Source organism: Thermobia domestica, chromosome 8, assembly GCF_964235325.1.
Source record: "Thermobia domestica chromosome 8, izTheDome1.hap1.1, whole genome shotgun sequence".
Lineage (NCBI taxonomy): Eukaryota > Metazoa > Arthropoda > Insecta > Zygentoma > Lepismatidae > Thermobia > Thermobia domestica.
Genome location: NC_137461.1, coordinates 147,859,374 through 147,884,869, shown reverse-complemented (window position 1 = coordinate 147,884,869; position 25,496 = coordinate 147,859,374). Strand labels below are relative to the sequence as shown.

The 25,496-nt window shown below is 36.8% G+C and overlaps 1 protein-coding gene across 1 annotated transcript in view; it reads right to left on the bottom strand.

Annotated features, from left to right (window-relative positions):
* The window catches only part of LOC145691854 (retinol-binding protein pinta-like), a 69,187-nt gene that overhangs the window by 31,925 nt on the left and 11,766 nt on the right, over positions 1-25,496 (bottom strand). Inside the window, exons 2-3 of the mRNA XM_081767166.1 lie at positions 19,901-20,060; positions 15,955-16,204 (exon numbers count right to left, since the gene is read on the bottom strand). Coding sequence (XP_081623292.1) covers positions 15,955-16,204; positions 19,901-20,060 — 410 coding nt within the window. The remainder of the gene's footprint in view (positions 1-15,954; positions 16,205-19,900; positions 20,061-25,496) is intronic.

Below are 25,496 nucleotides of genomic sequence, written 5' to 3'. Positions count from 1 at the left end.
TAGTTGAAAAATATTTATGTAGCAATATCTTACAAATATCTTACATTTTGTCTGTCTTATATTAGCCAAAAGTGAGAAAATGTCACTTTTTCAACCTTTTTATGTTGTTTCACTATAAATAACTGGCTATTTTATGCAACAAAATGACATTGCAGTCCTCCTCTCAGTCAGGTAAGAAATTCTTAGAACTGAAAACAAGTACCAATAGGTTATCTCTAACATTAATAATAAGGGAGTCATATGAATTTACTTACCGTAATGTATGATTATTCTCTAGCCAGAAAGTATTATTACTCTCTGTAATACAATTTTCTTAGAATGGTTACTAGTTCCCAAAAATCCGAATTGGAGTGGATATATGCATATTTTAACTAGTCACGCAAGTCAATATGATATGTCTGCTGTATTAGCACTTCCTTTCGTCAATATGAAGTCAACTAGTTATTGACCCTAGCTACAGCATACTAATATATGCAGTAGAAGAGTGTAAACGTTTGCAACAAAGTACCTGCATTGTGGTATTGGACCAATCGTTGTATTTAAAGGCCTCGCAAATTATAGCCAAAAGAGAAAACACAGACGAATTGTGCAAGGAATATCGGAATATTAATTTTGTATTATTTGTGATCAATCTGACACACTGGATTTTAAAAAATAAAATTTCAAATTTTTATAAAGATCGACCAACTTATGCTTCACCACCTGTGCCCCCCTAAGGCGGTAAATTACAAAAGTAATATTCCGGATTTGATAAACGCATGAGTTTTTGCTAACCCGACGTTGAGAAAAAATCCATTCTTCTCGTATGTCTATACTAAAGATATTTATTTATTTTTAAATTTTTGAAAGGGAGCTATAGCCCCACATAAGACACTGACCATGCAAGGAGCATTGTAATAATAATTATGTGACATTTGTGAATAACCCAACGCTCACAGGCATTTCCGGAAAAAAATTGGAATTTTTATAAAGATCCATCATCTAATGTTTCGCCCCCTGTGTTTCTCTAAGGCGGTGCGTTACCCAAATAACATTCTAAATTTGAAAAACGCATACTCTTTTGCTAAAATGACGCCAAATTGCACATTAATTGACAAAAAACCTTCTTTTCGTATGTCCGTATTAAGGATATTTATGGTGATTTTTTTTATTTTTGAAAGGGGGCTGTAGCACTATTATCAGTCACTCTTACATGTAAGGAGCATTGGGGCATTAATTCTGTGACATTTGTGATTAATCTGACGCTTACCGGCATTCCGAAAATAAATTTTGGTAACACATCACCCACCACCTTTTTACGCCCCTTGCCCCCCAAAAGGGGACCTTCTCAAAATAATGTTTGAGACGGCTTTACTAACTTTGTGAATGAGTGTTTTAGCATTTTGTAGCAAATACAACTCATTTGCCCCAAAATCTTCACGAAAAATTTATTGGAGAAAACTGCTTCCAAAATTTAACATTGAATCTCATATAATGAAAATGAACTTTTGCGTTTATGCCCCTAAAAATGGGGCCTGAAAAGCAAATTTTCTCTTATTTCCTTTAGAAATTCGAAACATTACAATATTCTACAATAAGAGTGCCAAACCGTACATTAATAGTGCGATAACTTCATCTTCTCCTAATGCTGTAGAAAATTGCACGAATTATGGAACAGTCTATATATATTTTAAAGCTCTGTCCCATATGGGATGTAGGTAGAGCGATGTAATAAAAAAAAAAAAGATTGTCCGGAATCGATTCCCATTACCGGCTTTTTATTATAAAATTCACTAAAATCAATATTTTGCAGAAATACTGCAAAGATATTTTCGCTATGCCTATGAGGTTAGAAACAGGTAGTCTTTCACCGAGAGGTCGCAGACAAGATCTCCACAAAGCCTTGTAGCAGGCTAGGCAGAGTAGTGAAGATTTCCCCAAGGCTCCGTGGCTATCAGTGAGGAGGTTAGTGGTTACAGAGCCCCGAAGCAGGCTAAGCAATTGGGTGTAGGATTCCCGACAGAGTCCCGAAGTAGGATAACAAAGGTGAAAGGAAAAGCCAAGAGTCCCGTAGCATACTAGAGGCTTAGGTTTAGGCTACTCCTAATGTTCCGAAGCAAACAGTAGGAGGGACACTGGAACTGGTCCACTGTCGGCTCCGAATTTATAGGTTCCCAGACGGCGGTGGCGTTGCTGCTCCGATTTCGTCGTCTGCTTCGTGGGTGGAGCCAGAAGTCCGTCGTCTGCTTCCTGTGGTGGATCCACGAGATGCGTGATATCTTGACGTAAAACCATGTGGTAGTGTTTATAAACAAGCGTAGTGTTGTTTATACGCAATACCACTTGGGATATTACAATATACCTTATATATATATACCAATAGCAATTAATCTAATTATATAAAGCTTAGAACTCTAGCTTTTGATTTTAGTTTGGCGTCCCTCTGGGAGGCCATATGTTCCTATTGGAAACTAACCCGGGTATCCTACGTGAAATATGCGAACGCTAATCACACACTCACGGCAGAGTTCAGAAATTCTGTTTTATATCTAAGGTTGTTTTTTCTTCTTGCTTCTCTACAAAATGATCTGGTAGCCATTATGTTATTCGCTGCTTAAGTCAGCCAAAATAAATTAGTATCCCACGCCTATCGTCAAATAAATTAATAGGTCAATTCGTAGTTCAGAACTCTTTACTAAAGAAAGAAATTCATGAATTGGTTTCAGAGGAACATTGAACAATTTTCCTCTGTGTCATTTCAAGAATGTAGGAGGTACAAGTTACTCTCTGTATCCATTGTTCTAAAACTGACTATGGTTGATAGATAATATTCAGGCTAAGGTTTACACGATTCAGTAGAGGTGTACAAACTCATCGTCATGATTACAAAAGAACAGATAAATGGGCCGAAATGTTGACCTATTGACAATTTGAGAGACTGTATACTTCATTTGGAACACGTGTATTATCGAATTCAAGTAGTAACAGAATGTAATGAAAATTATGGTTTGGGTACAAAACCTCGCGGCCAGAACCTCGCGGCGACAACCTCGTGGACCAAAACCTCGCCTGGCCAAAACCTCGCCTCCCAAAGCCTCGCCTCCCAAAACCTCGCGGCCCAAAATCTAGCCGGGCCGAAACCTCGCCTGGCCAAAACCTCGCCGCCCAAAACCTCGCGGGACAAAAATCTCGCCTGGCCAAAACCCCGCCTGGCCAAAACCTCGCCGTCCAAAACGTCGCGGACCAAAATCTCGCCGGGCCCAAATCTCGCGCCCCAAAATATCGCCATACCCAAAATCTCGCCTGACCAAAATCTAAATGTTCCAACAGATGATAAGGATGACGGTATAAAAGACGCTGTTTCAGAAGAAGTATCATGGGTATTTGACCAAGTCCCGCGATACCATATGAAAATTTTATTTCTGTATTAAAGAATTTCAATGTGAAGGTAGGGCGACAGGATGTTTTTAAACTGGTTGTAGGGAAAGAAAGTCTGCATAAGGAAAGTAATGACAACTAACGGGGTTAGTTCCGTGAACTTTGGAACATCCAAAAACTTAAAATTTTAACAAAAATCTAATATTTATGAAAGTATGAAATAATATATGAGTTTTTACGACGTCCCTTGATTATGTCCTGTAGGTTAAAAGAGACGTAGATGACCAGGATGAAGGAAATGATCGAATAAAGAAAGTGGGAGGAAACGGGAATAACCCGAGAAAGGCCACGCACACGATATTTTGTATCTATTATTATTATTATTATTATTATTATTATTATTATTATTATTATTATTATTATTATTATTATTATTATTATTATTACTATTAGTATTAGTATTATTTGTAATGTGAAATGGCATATTAAGAAACTCACTGGGTAAATTTTAAAGAAAAGTTTCATTCGCGGCGATGTTTTGGGTGGCGAGGTTTTCGCCCGGCGAGATTTTGGGCGGCGAGGTTTTGGCACCGCGAGGTTTTGGCCCAGCAAGATTTTGTCCCGCGAGGTTTTGGGCGGCGAGGTTTTGGCACCGCGAGGTTTTGGCCCGGCGAGATTTTGCCCCGCGAGGTTTTGGGCGGCGAGGTTTTGGCCCGGCGAGATTTTGTCCCGGCGAGATTTTGTCCCGCGAGGTTTTGGGCGGCGAGGTTTTGGCCACGCGGGGTTTTGGCCCTGCGAGATTTTGTCCCGCGAGGTTTTGGCCGGCGAGATCTTGGGCGGCGATGTTTCGGCCGCGAGATTTTGTCCGTATCCCGAAAATTATTGCTAATATTTCATCCGTTGAGAGTATAAACTACGGGCAAAATATAGAAGTAGCCAGTTATGAACATACGCCTCTTTAGGCATGATCCACATGTAAACCTGTATTATTGGAAGCAAGAAGAAATTAACTGCTTGGGTGCGTGGTATAACTTCAAACTGGAGCAGTTTCAGGGGAGAACTTTGAACTTAAATATCTCCTGAAAATTTCGTATTTGTTTTATGGTTAAATCCAAAATCTTAATTATGATGTTTCTCTTAAAATGCTGATAGTTAAAATATGCTCTTCACAAGATTTACAGATCTTGAAGCTCAGAGTTTTCTTCTGAAAAAATTTAGTTTGGACTTACATGATTTTGAATCCAAGGAGTCTATATGAGCGATCATATTCTAATAATTTATCAATATACCTATATATCTATATCTATATCTATATCTATATCTATCTATCTATCCATATATATATATATATATATATATATATATATATATATATATATATATATATATATATATATTTGTATGTGTGTGTGTGTGTGTCTGTCTGTAACCACTACATAACCGAAACCAAAACAAGCGTGTTGAGAATATAGAACTGCAGTCAATCATTCTATGAATGGAGAAACACATCTTTTTAGATACTGATTCAGTTTCCCAGTCAGTTGAGCTACGTTAGCACTGTACTTCTTTAGCAACTCTGCTGAATCTTGACACACATATAGACTTTTTAATGGACATAATAAGCAATACTATAGGTAATGTTTCATTATATTATATAATGTCTTTCATGTTTCGCTCTCAACGAATTTTGTAATTGAATCACGTGCTGCAAATCGAATAATATTTTAAGTATCTTCAAATATATGTTTTATCAGAACACATTCCCAAATAGCACAAATACGACTAATTATTGCAATGTTCACAAATTATTGTATTTTCAGATTTTCTGCTAGTGATTAAAGAATAATTCTCTTTGTAAATTTTCTATGTCTCTTTAGTATGACCTTTCATCTTTGAGATTAGTTTCAAAAGTAATACTTTATTGTTTGATCATACATTACTGTCTGTCAAGTAAATAAGCATAGTAAATTATACACACACCCTAAAGATTCGTTCTACAATATAACCAGAAACAACTCGAAGAAGTTCATCAAAGAGAAAAGTTTTGACTGCTACAACGAATTATTTTTTTCTTTACATTAACTTAGGTTTCTGTTCTCAGCTTCAGCAACAAAATTAAAGTTTTGACAGACGATAGTTCTCTCAAGAATCGCTACTGATATGTAACTATACTTTTCCTGGTAAATATATAAGTATCCTTATACATATGCTCTTAACAAAACAAACGGACTGCAAAATTAAAATATTAGAACTTGGATACCTGCTATTCCACTATTTTTGTGTGTTATTTCAAAAATATTTCTCATCTAATTACGAAAGTTTTCCTATTTGACTATAATTAATATAAACTGCTCACCATTAAAATTGCAACACCGAGTAGGATTTATCGGAAGAGAACGAATTTTGCTCACTATGTTGGGGGTGATTGTAGTAGGAAATTATTAGGTGGCCAAGGCCGTTGTCCCTCATGTACGCCATCTGGAAGATGTACCTCAAGTTGAGTTGAGTTGATTGTGAGTTTAACGTCCCGTCCAGCAGCGAGGCTATGTGAGACCTGGACCTACTGATTAACGTGGAATCCGAACCACATGAGCTCCCGCCGCGAATTGAACCCGGGTCTCCCACGCCAAAGATGTACCTCGAGTAGGCCAGAGGGGCACAGCAGAACAGTGAATGTACGTGGTCGTGAGTGCAGTGTGTCAAAAACGGTCAGCAATGCCTTGTCGGCGAATACCGTAGCGCTTCCGGCACGTTTCACAGTTCGATCGGGCCGAATTGTTGCATACCGTGATTGTGGTTTACCGTACTGAGACATGGGTGCCAGAGTAGGACGAAATGCATCTACCGTGAAACGTGAGTGGAGCGAGTAGGTACAGGAAGGAACAGTAGAGTGACGTAAAGGTTCCCAACGTCCGTGTCAGATAACAGATTGCGAGGAAAGTCGCCTGGTATGCATGGAGGTAAGAAACCGTACGACAAATCTAGACTGCTGGCGCAGAAATTAGGGGCCAGTTTACGACGTCTAGTGACCCCACGAACTATACTTCATCGTTTGGCGGAGCGGGGAAGTTTTTGTCGCCGCCCATTGCTGCGGATTCCTTTTCAGGTAAAAGATAGGCGTGCACACCAGACATGGTTCGAACACTATCTTGGATAGATTGATGAGCGGAATGCCGTGCTCTTCTTCGACGAACCCTGCTCCTATCTACAGCATCACGATGGACGTATGCATGTCTGGCGGCACCGTGGAACTAAGCTTCATAACACCTGCATCAAGCATTGTCAAACAGGATCTTCACTGAACATCATGGTATGGGATGTCTTCGATTTAGATGTTCGTTTGCATCTGGTACGTATTCCAGGGACATTGCATAACCAACAGTACATCACAAAGCTCACCACTGTTGCTGTCCCATTAATCCATGGGATGTAGAATGTCACTTCCGAACACGACAACGCGCGACCCCATCTTGGAAGAAATGTCCGGTCCAGGGTGGGTCACCGTTTAGCTCAAATGCAGGTTTACTCCATCTAATGTTGAGGAGTTTTGCCGTCGAGTGGAAGCCGCTTAGGACGCCATATCTCAAGCAGACACCGATGGGCTCATTCTCTCCATGCCTCGTCGTGTTGCAGCAGTTATGTTCGTTCGTGGTACACATTACTACCTTCGGAAGGTTGTGCAACCATGCTATGTATGCCACATACACAACATCGACTTGTAAGTGTAATCATTTTCTTCTCTTACGAGGGCTAATCAACAAAGGCTGAGAATGATTATTATACCGCTGTTTCGTTTGTTCCTGAAACCCGGCACGTTTGATAGTTGAAAGGGTTGTGTTTTTTGTATAGTCTCACTAGGTGGCAGCATTGTCGTATCGGTATGTTGGGAATAATCAGCTGTGTTTTAGACACTGCTTCCATTTCGCCTCACCACGTGCTGTATATATATATATATGCATACAATGGAGGTTACATGAGAAGAACAGTATGGAACTATAAAGTTTTGTTTTCGCTTGAACCATACAGCTTCTGAAACATACAAAAAGCTCAAGCAAGCTTATGGTGAAAGTGCATTACCTCGAGCAACAGTGTTTCGGTGGTTCAAAGAATTCAAAGAAAGACGAGTTTCATGCCTTAAGCAAGGTGGACCTGGTGTATCGGTCTCTGCTGTGACAGAAAGAAACATCAATACTACTGCTTGGATATGTACATACATACCAAATATGCAGGATGACAAAGAGGTATTGAAGATAGCACAAAACAATGCTCAACATGCAAAGGTTGCCACCATGGAATTAAGAAGATTTGCAGAAACAAACGGTATTGATATCCTCAATATACAAGAGCCTTATATGGTAAATGGGAAACTTTTAGCATATCCAGTAAAATCAAGAATAATAACGGAAGGCGATGAACCGAAAGTAGCAACGGTAATTTTTAACAAAAATGTGGAAATTCTGAAAATCACGCAATACAGCGACAACTGGATATTAGTTACTGAAATAACATACGGAAACTATACGTTTTGGAACATAAACGCATATTTTCAATATAGCATGAATATAAATTTATTCTTAGATAAACTCAATACCATTCTAGGTAATCACCATGAGAAGAATATATTATTATCAATGGACTCCAATGCCAAATCAGTAATGTGGGGATCAACTGTAACAGACGACAAGGGAGAAAAAATGGAAGAATTCATTGCACAACATGCACTGGAAGTAATAAACACAGGAAATAAACCTACCTTTGTTGGAATAAGAGGATCTTCACATATAGATGTGACATTAACAACACAAAACCTTAGTTCTAAACTTACAAATTGGAAAGTACATGAAAAAGAAACAACTAGCGATCACGAGGTTATAACTTTTGGCATAGAACTAACAAAAAGAAAAAACGAACCCATACTAATTAACAATAAAAAGACAAACTGGGAAATTTTTAAACAGAAACTAAAACTACCAGACATCAATGAAGAACAGGATACCAATGACCTTATTGAAACAATAGAGAAATCTACAATAGAAGCATTGAGAAAAGCAACGAAGGAAAACACAACAAAAAGAGGATATGGAGAATTTTGGAATTTGGGATTGGAAAGATTGAGGAAAAAAGTAAGAGCTAAAAGGAAGAGTTACCAAATGGCAATCTCGCAGACACTAAGACAAAGAAGATTAGAAGATTATAGGAAAACAAAGGAAGAATACGAAAAAGAGATTTTAATAGCAAAGAAGAATAGCTGGGAGAAGTTTCTATATGAGCAAATCCAAGTAGACCCTTGGGGAACCCCATATAAACTGGCAATGCAAAAGCTGAACCCGCTAATACTATGTACAATTAAAAAACCAGATGGAACGTACACACAAACAAAAGAGGAAACATTGAATATGCTGTCAAAAAAGTTTTTTCCGGAAGACAAGGAAGACGAGGACACAAAGGGACAAAAAATATTAAGAAGAAGAATCATGGAAAATGGAGAGGACACAAATAACACAGACCAAAAATTAGTAACAAACGAAGAAATAGAAGAAATAATAAGGAAATTAAAGACAGGAAAAGCTCCAGGTCTAGATGGAATAAGAAATGAAGTCTATAAGAAGAACAAAGACGTATGGATTCCGTACTTGGCGAGACTATTCAACTTATTACTAAAAAGAAGGGAATTCCCAAACAATTGGAAGGAGTCCAGATTAATAATACTCCTTAAAAGCGCCGAAAAAAATCCATCAGAAGTAGGATCATATCGGCCAATATGTTTACTAAGGAACGTCAGTAAAATGTTTGAAAAAGTAATAGCAGAGCGGATAAAAAGAACAAGAGACATGACAAACGATAAGCTGCAATTTGGATTTAGAAAGGGTTGCTCAACAGAAGATGCATTAACATCATTTGTCGAACAAGTAAAAACTAGCAGATCAGAAAAGAAATATGCGGTAGCAATATTTGTCGATATCCAAGGAGCGTTCGATAACCTATGGATACCATCACTTATTGAAAACTTGAGAAAAATCAAAGTATCGAATAATATCCTCGAATTAATTAGAAGTTACTTTACAAACAGAAAAATTAGAATACCTACAGAAACAGAAGATCATATAGTGGAAGCAAGAAAAGGATGCCCACAAGGTTCGATACTCGGCCCACTAATGTGGGATATTCAATTACAACCATGCCTAGAAAAACTAAATCGGATGATACAAACAGATAGAGTCATTGCGTTCGCAGATGATATAGCAATTATCACATCAGGAAATTCGAGAAATGAAATTGAAAGAAAAATAAACGAAATACTTCAGGAAATACAAAATTGGTGCCTAGAAAACAAACTAACAGTCTCGGCCAAAAAGACAAAATATATGATCCTAGGAGCAAATCTACAACGAAATCCTATGATAAGAATTGGCGTAGAAAAGATAGAACGAGCAACTGAATTTAAATATTTAGGAGTGCAAATCGACGACAAACTGAACTTTAATTCTCATATACAGTATATTACAGATAAAGGACAAAAGGTTATCAACAAATTAATGACATTTGCAACAAACAAGTATAAAATCCCCATAAAAACTTTTAAATTGTACCAGGAAGCAATCGTTAATGCAACAATGTGCTACGCATCAAGCATATGGGAGCACCGCTTGAGAGAAAACAAAAAACTATTAGGAAAAATAAATCGCCCACAGAGAAACCTGATGCTAAGAATGACAGGTGCATTCAGTACAACCTCCCATATGGCACTATGTGTAATACTTGGGATAAAACCATTGCACCTATGCGTGCGACAGAGAGCAATGATGTACTACCATAAGAAGAATAATTTGGACAGAATAAAAGAAATCGTCGGAAAGGAAACAAACACAAAACAGGATATTGAACAAATAATTATGGAAAAATGGAATGAAGAATGGACGCAGGTAACACACTCTGCTAGGGTGAAGAATATAATACCAACGATAAAGGATAGAATGGAAATGCAACATATGGACGTAAATACAGGGATGGTTCATTTCATCAGTGGACATGGGCCCTATGAGGACTACCTATACAAAATAAATAGAAAACCTACACCAAATTGTGATTGCGGCGAAAGAGGCACACCAGAACATCACATTCTATGGTGTCCAAGAATTATAATAGACCAGCAAAAAAGGGAACTCATCAGGGTAAAGGACATTAACAAAATAATCAGAAACAAAGAGGAATATGAAATTCTAAAATCATTAACAACAGAATATTCAGAAATTAGAAGACTGGCATTTGTGGCCAGAAACAACTGACAAATAACCTAGAAACTTATTAAGATAAATACTTATTCAGGATAAGTGAGTGCGTGAACTGTGTGAAATGCGTGCAAGACGACGAATGAGGTGCCCTCAGGACCGGAGCATCAGCTCCTGGAAGTGCAGGATCTCCGCACGGACCGAGGAACACCAAGTGGGATCAGTTGCATCTTCCGTGGCTAAGCTACAGGTGGGAGTTCCGGATGCGGCTGAAGCGTGAAAGAGAGTGAGTGTGAATGTGGTGAAGGGCGTAAATGGGAAGAGCCCTGATGGGCGATGAGGAGGGATACTCTGGATCAGGTGAAGCACTAAGTACTCTGAGTGGACCCTGAGCCCCATTCATCGTTATGCGGGACTCGTTAAACGCCATTAGAGCTAATAGTGTAGTGAGAGAAGTGATGTGATGTGAAGTGTGTTTGTCGTTGGGGAGGGAGAAATGGCTTTGTTATACAAGTTAATGTATAAAATTCATACAGGTGAAAAACAGTATAAAATCATCAAGTATAGGTTAGATGGTGATAAGTGTTAATTAAATGTGCAAAAATATAACTACAGGTGAAAACCATACTAAATAGTGAAATAACATACAGGGAAAAATCTTCATACAGGTGAAACACAGCAAAAGGAGAAAACAGGAAGAGACATCAGGAAGAGGGGAGAAGGTAAAGACAATAAAGACCAAAAGATGCAAGACAGATAAGACGGACAAAGGACAAATTGGACTAGAGTTGAGCACAGTAGGGAAACATCAGCAAAGAAGACTAGAAACAATGTTAATGTTTTTTCTCTTTTTTTTCTTTCTTTTGTTTTGTTTTGTTTTGTTGTTTGTTTGTTTGTTAATGTAGTTGTAGAATGGCTGTGGTTTCGCCACATCCAATTCCTTAATCCTTATCCCAAATAAAGAGAATATAAACAAGGCTATTGAAACATTTCACTATGATGAGAGCCTTGATCAGCGTTAATTATAAGGTGCTGACAACAAAGGCAACTGAGTGAAATGTCTAAAAAAAAAAAAAAAAAAAAAAAAAACTACGGGCAAAATATAGAAGTAGCCAGTTATGAACATACGCCTCTTTAGGCATGATCCACATGTAAACCTGTATTATTGGAAGCAAGAAGAAATTAACTGCTTGGGTGCGTGGTATAACTTCAAACTGGAGCAGTTTCAGGGGAGAACTTTGAACTTATATATCTCCTGAAAATTTCGTATTTGTTTTATGGTTAAATCCAAAATCTTAATTATGATGTTTCTCTTAAAATGCTGATAGTTAAAATATGCTCTTCACAAGATTTACAGATCTTGAAGCTCAGAGTTTTCTTCTGAAAAAATTTAGTTTGGACTTACATGATTTTGAATCCAAGGAGTCTATATGAGCGATCATATTCTAATAATTTATCAATATACCTATATATCTATATCTATATCTATATCTATATCTATATCTATCTATCTATCCATATATATATATATATATATATATATATATATATATATATATATATATATATATATATTTGTATGTGTGTGTGTGTGTGTCTGTCTGTAACCACTACATAACCGAAACCAAAACAAGCGTGTTGAGAATATAGAACTGCAGTCAATCATTCTATGAATGGAGAAACACATCTTTTTAGATACTGATTCAGTTTCCCAGTCAGTTGAGCTACGTTAGCACTGTACTTCTTTAGCAACTCTGCTGAATCTTGACACACACATAGACATATATTTTTTTTAATGGACATAATAAGCAATACTACAAGTAATGCTTCATTATATTATATTTCCTTCCAACGAATTTTGTAATTGAATCACGTGCTGCAAATCGAATAATATTTTAAGTATCTTCAAATATATGTTTTATCAGAACACATTCCCAAATAGCACAAATACGACAGATTATTGCAATGTTCACAAATTATTGTATTTTCAGATTTTCTGCTAGTGATTAAAGAATAATTCTCTTTGTAAATTTTCTATGTCTCTTTAGTATGACCTTTCATCTTTGAGATTAGTTTCAAAAGTAATACTTTATTGTTTGATCACACATTACTGTCTGTCAAGTAAATAAGCATAGTAAATTATACACACACCCTAAAGATTCATTCTACAATATAACCAGAAACAACTCGAAGAAGTTCATCAAAGAGAAAAGTTTTGACTGCTACAACGAATTATTTTTTCTTTACATTAACTTAGGTTTCTGTCCTCAGCTTCAGCAACAAAATTAAAGTTTTGACAGACGATAGTTCTCTCAAGAATCGCTACTGATATGTAACTATACTTTTCCTGGTAAATATATAAGTATCCTTATACATATGCTCTTAACAAAACAAACGGACTGCAAAATTAAAATATTAGAACTTGGATACCTGCTATTCCACTATTTTTGTGTGTTATTTCAAAAATATTTCTCATCTAATTACGAAAGTTTTCCTATTTGACTATAATTAATATAAACTGCTCACCATTAAAATTGCAACACCGAGTAGGATTTATCGGAAGAGAACGAATTTTGCTCACTATGTTGGGGGTGATTGTAGTAGAGGTGGCCAAGGCCGTTGTCCCTCATGTACGCCATCTGGAAGATGTACCTCAAGTTGAGTTGAGTTGATTTTGAGTTTAACGTCCCGTTCAGCAGCGAGGCTATGTGAGACCTGGATCTACTGATTAACGTGGAATCCGAACCCCATGAGCTCCCGCTGGGAATCGAACCCGGGTCTCCCACGCCAAAGATGTACCTCGAGTAGGCCAGAGGGGCACAGCAGAACAGTGAATGTACGTGGTCGTGAGTGCAGTGTGTCAAAAACGGTCAGCAATGCCTTGTCGGCCAATACCGTAGCGCTTCCGGCACGTTTCACAGTTCGATCGGGGCCGAATTGTTGCATACCGTGATTGTGGTTTACCGTACTGAGACATGGGTGCCAGAGTAGGACGAAATGCATCTACCGTGAAACGTGAGTGGAGCGAGTAGGTACAGGAAGGAACAGTAGAGTGACGTAAAGGTTCCCAACGTCCGTGTCAGATAACAGATTGCGAGGAAAGTCGCCTGGTATGCATGGAGGTAAGAAACCGTACGACAAATCTAGACTGCTGGCGCAGAAATTAGGGGCCAGTTTACGACGCCTAGTGACCCCACGAACTATGCTTCATCGTTTGGCGGAGCGGGGAAGTTTTTGTCGCCGCCCATTGCTGCGGATTCCTTTTCAGGTAAAAGATAGGCGTGCACACCAGACATGGTTCGAACACTATCTTGGATAGTTTGATGAGCGAAATGCCGTGCTCTTCTTCGACGAATCCTGCTCCTATCTACAGCATCACGATAGACGTATGCATGTCTGGCGGCACCGTGGAACTAAGCTTCATAACACCTGCATCAAGCATTGTCAAACAGGATCTTCACTGAACATCATGGTATGGGATGTCTTCGATATAGATGTTCGTTTGCATCTGGTACGTATTCCAGGGACATTGAACAACCAACAGTACATCACAAAGCTCACCACTGTTGCTGTCCCATTAATCCATGGGATGTAGAATGTCACTTTCGAACACGACAACGCGCGACCCCCATATGTTCCTTGTTTGTGCCCGTTGGGTACCACGACTATTGACTCCGGAACAAAAGACTGTGCCAGTTGAGACTTTCAGTGAGGTGCTGCGTTCCTCTGCTGAGGGAGAAGATGAGTTTCTTCAAGCAATTATCATTCCGTGCGATTTTTTTCTGTTTCCATCTCTTAAGGCAATGCTCTGTAGAACTTAGTTTGAGAACTCTGAAGCAATGGTCAAGAAGTGTGAAGCTATTCTGAAGGACATGTCAAAATATGGCATGCACCACGTGTATCAGTAATGGCAGGAACGTTATAAAAAGTGCATTCACTCAGAAGGGGACTACTTTGAAAAAGATCATGTGAACATAGAGTTTGAGTAATAAACACATGTTTAAAAAATCAGTCTTAGTCTTTCTTTATCAGCCCTCGTATTATTGCCTTTCTGTTTCCCAAGTTTAACATTTCTACCTCATCTCCTTTTGGGTGTTCCAATTTTAGTGGCGAGTAGTGTATAATCATATTCAAATAGTTTAAACTTGACTCTAACATGTAATTAATATACATGTTACACTGTAAAAAATCGTTGTGTTATTTCAACGACATGCCTGTGTGTTAACACGATTGTGTTAAAATATAACACAAACAAGTGGTTAGAACAACTCACTCTCCATTTGGAGTTGTGTGTCAAATGCCATTAGTTAAAATGACACACAACCTGTGTGTTAAATTATCACAAGTGTAGAATCTTCGGTGTTGTTTTCTGCGTGATTGCCAAATGTGTTGGGCATCTAATTATAAAGGCTTATCAATTGAAGCAAAAGACAAACATAGTAAAAAGAAATACTTAAACAAATCCAGGTATACGCAAAATTTCATCTACCACATTGGATGCATTTATTGCTTCTTTTTCTAAGCGAATGCGTACTAGACGCAACAAACGCATTAACTTTATTAGATGGCAACTGTCGCCGATCATTTGAAAGTGAATATGGAAGAACGATAAAATAAAGTAAATAAATAGTCGTCATTTTGTTATAAAATTACATGGCGAGCGGATTTAATCTTATCCCGAACGGTTATCGTCGAATACACGCGGTTTAAAAGAGCAGTCTGATTAGCCAAATTCAAAAGATAAGACCTCAACAATTTATCACTTTAGAAAAGACGTTTTCTTCGTCGCCTCCGTGGTCAAGTCGGAAGATCACACGGTTAGTAATCGAATGGTTGGTGGTTCGTGCCCTCCTCTCGCCACAGGAGTATTTTTTCTACTTGTTTAAAGATTTTTGTTTTTAGACTCAGCATAATGTAAACACATTACGCATATAAGCGATTTAACATATTTTGAGGAAGTAATTTTGTGGTTCATTACACGGCACGGCTCAACACTGGTTGTGTGTTAAACACGTAACACACCCTCTGTGTTAAACGCCAACACCGCGGAGTATGTGTTGAACTAACACTGCATAGTGGTAGTCACGCTGTAACCACTGCCTTGTGTTCAGGCCCGTATCCACGGGGGGCAAGGGGGCCGGCCCTCCCTAAACTTTGGCTCGCCCCCATAAAATTTCACGGTAGGCTTGCCAATGAACTATAATATTTTGAAGTATAATATGATTGGGACGGCCCCCCTAACTTCTACCACCCCCCCTAAATTTTTGGGCTGGCTACTGGCCTGCTTGTGTTAAAATTGAGTTAAATTAACACAACCATTTTTTACTGTGTACTAATAAAAATCAAGTAAGTAAATAATTATTCTTACCGTACCACACACAACAGATTTTTTCATCACTGAAATAGGAAACTTTAAAGAATGACCGAAAGTAAATTGTGAGAAGTCGAACACAAGAATCAATCCTCTTCTTAAGCTGTCAAATTTGTATATTATATCTGCCGTTGATGACAATCTTTTTCCTGTGATGCTTACATTGTAATGAGAAGGAGAAATTTCGTACCCAATTACTATTATACGATACCCCTCATGAGTTTGGTCTGGTAAACACATAATAGTCCTATGGAGAAATGAGTAAAATTTTATTCATTAGTTGATTAACATGTATTATTTATGCTACATGTATGAGTCACGTTTCTATTATTAAGTCTAACGAGGGACCCTATCCAAGTGCAACTCTGACTTCGAGTCGAGACTATGGCCGTTGGATACCTTGTCCCAAAAGAACATAACACGAAAAGGGATACATCCTCAATCGCAACCGTTACAGAGATATAAGCGTGAAAAGTTAGAAATTGAGCTCCATACTATACATTACAAAGTCAGATTCCGGGACAGATTTTTCGGAAACGGTCGAGTAAGGAGACTCAGCGAATACATTTCAAATTAGTGTGGGGAGCACAGCACCTTTGAATGAAAATTTGTGTCCCCGGGGCACTCGCAGGGTCCCAGGAGGGGTCCAACTCCAAATTTGCAAATGGAACTGGGGGTCAAGTAGCATATTGTATGAAAGCTATTGTTAAACAAAAGAAGATAGAACAAATGTCAACTCTCTACGATGACCCTGTGCAAACGGGCAAGGTATTGAAGTAAAGCAAATTGCTGCAGAGTCTCTCACTCAAAAGCACCCTCCGATATTTTATTTCTGCACCATTATTCCAGTTGCTTTAATTCAATACCTTGCACTTTCAAATGTGTTTTTCTGTTTTGTTATTGTCGCAACTTAACGGATTTAGAAGCGTGGCCATAGATGGTAGGTTGTATTGACATTTTAACCAGTTGCCCGTTTGCAGAGGGTTATCGTAGAGAGTTGACATTTGTTCTATTTCCTTTTATTTAACAATAGCTTTCATACAATATGCTACTTGACCCCCAGTTCCATTTGCAAATTTTGAGTTGGACCCCTCCTGAGACCCTGCGAGTTCCCCGGGGACACACAATTTTCATTCAAAAGGTGCTGTGCTCCCCACACTAATTTGAAATGTATTCGCTGAGTCTCCTTGCTCGACAGTTTCCGAAAAATCTGACCCGGAATCTGACTTTGTAATGTATAGTATAGAGCTCAATTTCTAACTTTTCACGCTTATATCTCTGTAACGGTTGCGATCGAGGATGTATCCCTTTTCGTGTTATGTTCTTTTGGGACAAGATATCCAACGGCCATAGTCTCGACTCGAAGTCAGAGTTGCACTTGGATAGGTTCCCTCGTAAATGATTGGAAACAAGAGTTAGTAAAACTCTGTTAGATTGAGTGCCTATAGCTACAGATTATTTATTTCAATATTATAACTAAAGGGTGATTCTTTTCAAACTTACGGATTTCATTTGGATCTAGAATTGAGGCCTATTCCGGGAGAAGGGCACATAGACCGTTTTCGTGAATGGAGAAAAAGAGCCTTAAAATGTTTATTAGAATATATAACAATAGCATAAGCTTGCAAATACCTGTTACAGGTTTTCTTAATATAAATGATCTGTTTACCTAATAAATAACTTGTATTAAATTAAAAATTATTTTATTTTAAATATTTATAAAAATATTTGTATAAAATGTTATGTGCCCTTTTTTCGAAAATCCTTGTTGGTTGAGTAAATAGCACACTATTAATGCATCACAATAATGTCCTTATTCTAAATAAAGCAAATATAAGCTATTACCCATGGCAATAGATGAATTATGGATTTAGTCCTGTTCATATTCATTTAAAATATATTCAATCCAGTTGTTGTCTTCAGTTGACAAGAACTTCATTAAAGACCGAACATCTTTCTATTTCTGTTCGCTCACTCCAACAAAAGGGGCAGGCTTAGGGTCAATATCACTCAATTCTTCGATATTAGTTTTTGAAAGATAAGAAGATGTTGGCATGTACGTAATAGAACATAGCAGAACGCCTGATACAGTGTACTTTATCATTACATATTACATAATGGTGTAGTTTAAAGTTTTTGATGATGGGTTAGAACGAAAGAAAGGTTCAAGAGCTGAGTCCCAACCCTTAATCAAATTTTTATCCATTGTCAATTCAAAAGGAGATGTATTCTGACGACAGGTAACGATGGCTTCTAACCATGGGTTAGCAGATCTGATTCGCTCCAAGTTTTTTATTTTGTTTCGAACAAACCCGAAGTTGCGGTCGCACTGGCTAAACGAGTGTCCACGCACAGGATATAAACAAATTATTTCCACTTTATGAACTTTAGCGAACCAAGAACAACATTTTGTTATTGTAGTGTTTCTGTTTTGTCTATCTGTAGCATCTGAGAACAATACTGTTCTTAGTTCTGAAACTTGCTGAGGTTCTTTTTTAAACAGTTAAATAAGAAAGAAGCTACCGCTGCTAGCGTCTGAAGTCAGCTGTCCGCCAAAACAGTAAAGCAAAGGCTTACAAAAACAATATCGCCAGTCTACCAAAAATAAAGATATCGAGATGAAATTTTCACACTACCTACAGTATAACATGGCGGTTCGTTTTCAATGATTTCCGGAAAAAGGGCACATAGGCCTATGTGCCCTTCTTCCGGAATAGGCCTCAATTTCTACCTGAAGTCCGATTTTCATGCGGTTTGTGGCAAATGATCAAAGAGAATGGGAGATTTACGAGATTATGTTTACTGGTTTCAATTCGTCCGGGTTAATATAGATCACGTCTCAAGAGAAAACAGTAAATTTCCGCCAGTGTACCTTACAATTGGAAGAAGATGTGGTGCGGTATGGAGATTTGAGGTTTTCTTTCGTTAGATGGCAACCTTACCAATGGCAAGAAGAAGCAGGAAACTGGGCCGCAGTATTGGGAATTGTGCTGTACTGTTCTGTATTACTGTGTATGATCAGGGCACAGTGAGAATAGTGTATTCTTTGGAACAACACGAGTTTCTCTTTAAAAGTTTTGGAGAACGGAATTTGTTGTTGCTATGCAAAGGGCATTCAGAAACAAATTTGCTTCAAGTTCTTCCACAGACATGGTCGCTAGTAAATAAATTGGAAGAAACAGGATTGCTTCTGAGTGAGACAGGGACGCATCGGACCCCGCAGGCGGTTTTTGTGGAAGATGTCAGTTATCGACACCTCAGGTCGACCAAGAAATCTCTCCGTCCTTTGTGGCAAGAAACCGGCTATAGCAATCCACATGTGATTCATGGGTGTTACTACTAACACTTAATTTGTATTCTAACACTTAATTTGTATTCTGCACTTTCTCTTAAAAATCCAATATCCTCATTTCAATTCTAAGGTACACTAGCGAATTTTTTTTTCTTGAGGCCTGGCCGATATTACCCCGGATAAATATAAAACCAGTACACATAGTCCCATAAGTCTCCCAGCAATCCTTGATCATTTGCCACAAACCACATGATAATCGGACTTCCGTTAGAAATTCTAGACCCAAATGAAATCCGTGAATTTTAAAAGAATCACCCTGTATAACTTGGAGCTTTAATATTCTTTTACTATTAAAAGAACCAAAAGAGTTAGTCTTGGAAAGAAAACATTAAAGAAAATGATGAAGAGATGAATCGGCCTGGTATCATTGTTTCAGGTTCCATTCCTGATGTGAGAGACGACTCAGGATGGCTGACCTGAAGCTTATAGGCGTTTTGAGAATCAAATCCGGAACCGCTCGCACCAAGCAGAAAGCATTAACGAATTCGTTACCGAGGGCTACCAAATATTGAAGATCTAACGTTCATCTTTTTATACTGAGGGTAAGAAATTTCTGGTTCCTCGTATACAAAAAAAACATAAAATACTCACTCATTTTCAACGGAGAACAGAATATCTGGTGATAATGGATCTCTTTCATTATAAAATTCAGGAACTGCTCCCCTTAGCGTAAAGTGTTTATCCAACTTGTCTTTTGCCTTTTGCAAACTGTACTTTGACTGTCTAAGAAAACTTCGAAGAAAATTGTCATCTAAAATAGAAAGTTATTTTACTGCAAAAGTGAGAATTATAAAAAAAAAAAAACTTTGATTGAAGTGAGAGAAAAGTAAGTGCAATTTCACTAGAAACTCTTAAAACAATTATCTACAGAGAAATACATAATCGATAGCAATAATCTTTCAATTTTAGAAATAGGCTATCAGCTGAAACGCCCATTATTCGTACAGGGAGGAAATGTTTATGGAAATGTTTTGAACTTCGATATCCTGTTATAATATACATTTCTATAAAAGTATAGCGAGAAAAATCTGTAAGATAATTTGTTTCTTGGCATATGTGTTTGAACTTTCTATCCACCTTAGGATACGCCATTTATAACACTATTAAAATCTGGCTCTAAGAAGTGACACAAACCACATACAACGTCGATTTTAGTCTTTTCGTTTTTCACACCTTCTCGTCAATACACCGATGCGAGCAGAACTAATACTTAATATGCACCGGTACTGTCACTAACCATATCATTGACTATGAAAACTATTTATTGACCATTAATATCAATCAGTTCTGCCTGCTGGCCTACCGGCTAGTGCGTAGGAAGTACGAGTCCAAGTTCATAAACGGTCGGAGAGCACAAAAAATTTACTTTCACAGCACTCACTTTCATTAACCATCTATGTCCTTTAGCTTGAGAGCATAACCACGGGCCGCACTACCTTTTCACTCTCCTCTATAGGTGCTTGTATCACCAAATTACGTTCTATAAAGTTTAGTTACGCCTGGGTTTCAATTCCCCCCAGTTCCCTTTTCTAGTCTAAACCTGTTTTCATGAAGTTATTTTTGTTTGCTGTGGCTTAATATACTCCATCCATTCAGAAAAAAAAAAAAAAAAAACAGCTGGAGCAATTTCTGAATTGACAGTTAGAATTTGTTCATCAGACTTACTCAATAACTAAATCTAACATGATTCTATCGCGTTTGAGTTGTATTTAGACTCCAAAAATGTATTTAAGAAAAAGCTTAACGTTGGAGCTTTATGATATGCATCCCCACCACAAACCAGGGTCCTAGCGCCGGAAGCGAATACACAAAACATTCCTAGACGGAAAACTGAATATTGTTTGTTAATAACACGAAACGGATTTATTAAAGAACAGTTCAAGTTTACCGCCTTTAGAACAAAACAAACATTTTAAGCATAATTCACAGCCTAGCTACTACAGGGTGTCCCATTTAAAAAGTAAGTTGGAGTTAGGCATAGGCTAACTTTTGAATGGAATGAATTTACTGTTTTCAATGATTCCATGTGATAAAGAGTATCTAAACACATATGCTGTTGCACTTAAACACAGGCAGTGTTGCCAGTGCGTAATTTAAAACTTCAAAAACCACGTTTCCATTGGTATGCCATTTATGGCAGAATCCTGGACAAGCTGATGACGAAAATCAACCATTCTTCTTCGACTATGATAACTACTAATCTAACCCAAAAAACCTCGCTGAAATTTGTGGGCTGCATGTCCATGCACATGTGTTACATGCGATTTATCATGTTTTGTAAATGGTTTTTACACTTTCATTTACATTTGGCAACACTGCATGTACACACGTGGACTTGGACCTACATACGCATGTCTTTCGTCATATTCAATTATATTCACGGTTTTGATTTTACACTCGTTTATTTGATTAGACACATATTGTACATTTAGTAACTGTCGACAGTGACTTACATTTCTTCTTGAAATTAAACTATAGATAATACTGTTTTTTTTTTTTTTTTTTTTTTTTTTTTGAGAACTTACCTGTTTTGTTGGGGAAAAAACTCAAACGCTACAATATAATTTTACATTTAGGGTAATTCCATGTCAACTCACCTAGAGCAATTTGCTTCAATGTCTCAGATTTTTATCAATTTTTTTTTTCATAAGTAAATACTAACGAAATAATGCTAAATTATTTTTTCTGATTTTTTGGATGAAAAACGGACCAGGGAGAAATCTTTGAAAAATGTTTATTTGGTGCCAATTTTACTTTCCGGTACTCAGCAGTATGGAACTAAAATTAGCATTACTTCCTTATTTTCCAAGGTATTTGGTTCATCCAGATGTCAAATGAAAGCTTAATTCTTGCTCTTTCAGTATATTCGAAGAAACGTTGCAAAAGGTTACCTAGATACCCTGCCAAATATTAATGGCTATACAAAGTAAATTTTAGGGTTTTTTACAACTTATGCAATTGTTCAAAAGTTACAACTATGAAAATTTTGAACTTTTTGCACAGTACATTTATCTTAACATGTACATGGTACGGATAAAAAAATAAAAAGGATGTTTTTTGTGTATTTTAGTTTTTTTTAAATTTTACATGTACGGAAATATACAGTTTTAAGTTTTGTTACAAATTCAGTCATTGCTCATAAGTTACAACCATGAAACTTTTGAAATATTTTTTATAGAATCATCTTAGCACATCCATGATATGGTTAAATTACAAAAAGGGCTCTTTTGGTATTTTTGTAATTCTTATTTTTGTACGTCACAGTCGCTCTTTGCCTTCTATATTCTACTGCCCAAAAAATGAAGATTTTGGTTGGGTACCTTTTGAAAATATCATCTGGGAAGTTCCTATTCCATCTCTTACAAGATAATCAGCCCGGACTTGCACAATTGAAAGCAAAATTTACAAAGGACATCATATTATCAGTGAAAACAATGAGCTTTGACATATAGGACACAACATTTCGTATGTAAATCTGTGTGTAATTTTGAGAAGTACTACTGATATGTATGTTTATTGTTTTCACCTATGTACATTAGTCTCTTATTTTTTACTTTTGTTGATAGGTTTTGTAAAAATCACTCAACTCCTTACATTGCCTATATTTTCCATTCACAAAACCATAAAATTATTACAAAAAAGGTCTCCCTTTTTGTTCTTTAACCATACCAAGTAAATGCAAACTAGTTCTGTAAAGGTTACAAAAGTTTGATAGTTGTAAGCAATCGTACAATTGAAAAGAAGAAAGGCATAGTTAAAGTACAACAGATAATATTATACTAATACCAAAACTACACATTACACTAGTTCTATTTTTAAGCATACCTACTATTTACTAAGATGATTATTTGAAAAAGTTTTAAAGTGTAACAGTTGTCACTTCAGAGTAGGGCTGGCCAAAATTTTCCGGAATCCGGATTCCTGAAAATTTATTTTACTCAATCGAAAATTTTACTTTCTGGATTTCGAAAAAAATTCCGGAATTCAGAAAAAATCCGGAATTTGGAAAAATCTGATTTTTTTTCTGATTTTACTTTCGGAATACGGAAAGTAAAAATTAAGGATTTGGCCATCCCTACCTCAGAGGAAAGGCATAATTACCAAAATACCAAAGCAGCCTTTTTATTTTTTAACCATATCATGTATATGCTAAAATAATTCTATGAAAAGAAGCTTCAAAATTTTCATAGTTGTAACTTATGAGCAATGACAATTTGTAATATAACCTAAAACTGTATATTTCCGTACAAGTAAAATTTAAAAAATACAAAAATACCAAAAGCACTCTTCTTATTTTTTAACCATATTATGCATGTTACATAATATGCATTCTACAAAAAGAAGCTTCAAAAGTTTCATAGTTGCAACTTGTGAGCAATGACACAATTTGTAATAAAACCTAAAATTGTATATTTCCGTACGAGAAAAATAAAAAAAAATACAACAATACCCAAAGCTCTCTTTTTATATTTTAACCATATCATGTATGTGCTGAGATGATTCTATAAAAAAAATGTTTCAAAATTTTCATAGTTGTAACTTAACGAGCAATGACACAATTTGTAACAAAACTTAAACTGTATATTTCGTACACGTAAAATAAAAAAAATAATAATTACAAAAATACCAAAAACACCATTTTTATTTTTTAACCATATAATGTACGTGTTAAAAAAAAGTTTCAAAAATATCATAGTTGTAACTTTTGAGCAATGGCACAAGTTGTAAGAAACCCTAAAATTTGCATTTTATACCCATTAATGTTTGACAGTGTAACCGTTTGCAAACCTTCTTAAAATCTACTTAACGAGCAAGAATTAAGCTTTCATTTGACACCTGGATGAGCCCAATACCTTGAAAAATAAGGAAGTAAAAGTAATTTTAGTTCCAGGCTTCAGAGTACCTGAAAGTGAAATACGTGCCAAATTAACATTTTAACAAAAATTTCTTTCCGGTCCATTTCTCATCCAAAAAATCGAAAAAAAATATAGTTTAGCATAATTTCATTGGTTTTTATGTATGAAGAAAATTGAAGATAATTTGAGACATTGAAGCACGGTCATATTTTAAAATTAGGTGATTTGATATGAAATGACCCTTAAAGTTTCGCTGCCATTATCTGAGAAAATTTTACATAAAATCAACTTTAGTTTGATCCTAAGGTAGCCTGATTGAAACATCGCCAAGAAAATACTCTATTTAAAGACGTAAGGATTAAGATTCCGATGAATTATACATACACTGGGAAATATAACATCGCTTATGGTAGGTTATGAGTCTGTTTTAGCTCAAAGTGGGATATAAGTAGTTATTTTGTATTAGCACAATCAGTGGCGTATTTAAGGGGTGTCAGGCTCAAGATCCTCCGATTAAATTTATTAGTTTTCGAATTCCAGTAATTCTTCTTACCATTTTTAAGAATTACTTTGATTTTCCATTTTCTTATGGCTTTTTTTTTTCAGAAATAATATTGTATTTGTCAAATTACATTCCATGGAAGAACTGCGGTATGTTTTCTTTCTTTCGTCCATTCCTATTGCTCTGTTTCCTTTTCTTAGTTGCTACTTTCTTTCATTTCTCCTATCGTTGTTAGTTGTGATACAAGTCGGCCGTCGCCAGGAACACCAAAACTACAAGGAGCTGATAAGCGAAAGTGGCGATCCACACTAACTTGTACGGATATCAACATAACGGGACATCAGTTAATATAGCAAAGAAATATTTATATCGTTTATTTAAAAGAAAGGTAAGTGTTTGTATTAAAGAAAATTAAGAGATGGGCGTAAGTAGCCCGGGAAATTAGGAAGTCCAAGGGGATGCTTCCTTTTTCGTTTATGAATAGAATAAAAAGTTAGATTCACTGCTAAATTTTTGTATCATATCAGATAAGATTAATCAGTCTGCAATTCCTGCCGTTAAATTTTCAGTTTATGCGCAAATTAAAATATATTTAATTCCCATACTTAGGTGTCAAATTGCCCGCCTGCTTCTACGTGTTAGGCATAGTCCCCCGAAACAGAAATCTGTAAAGGTAACCAAGTTCAATCGCTTTTCGTGGAAGTATTTGTTCTATTGGCAGTCACACCGTAAGCTGAATGCGAATAGAAATAGGGCGAAGGTCAGTTTTAGGTATAGGTATATCCAACACACTAGCTGGTTGTAGCAGTTTAGTTACAGCATAAACTTG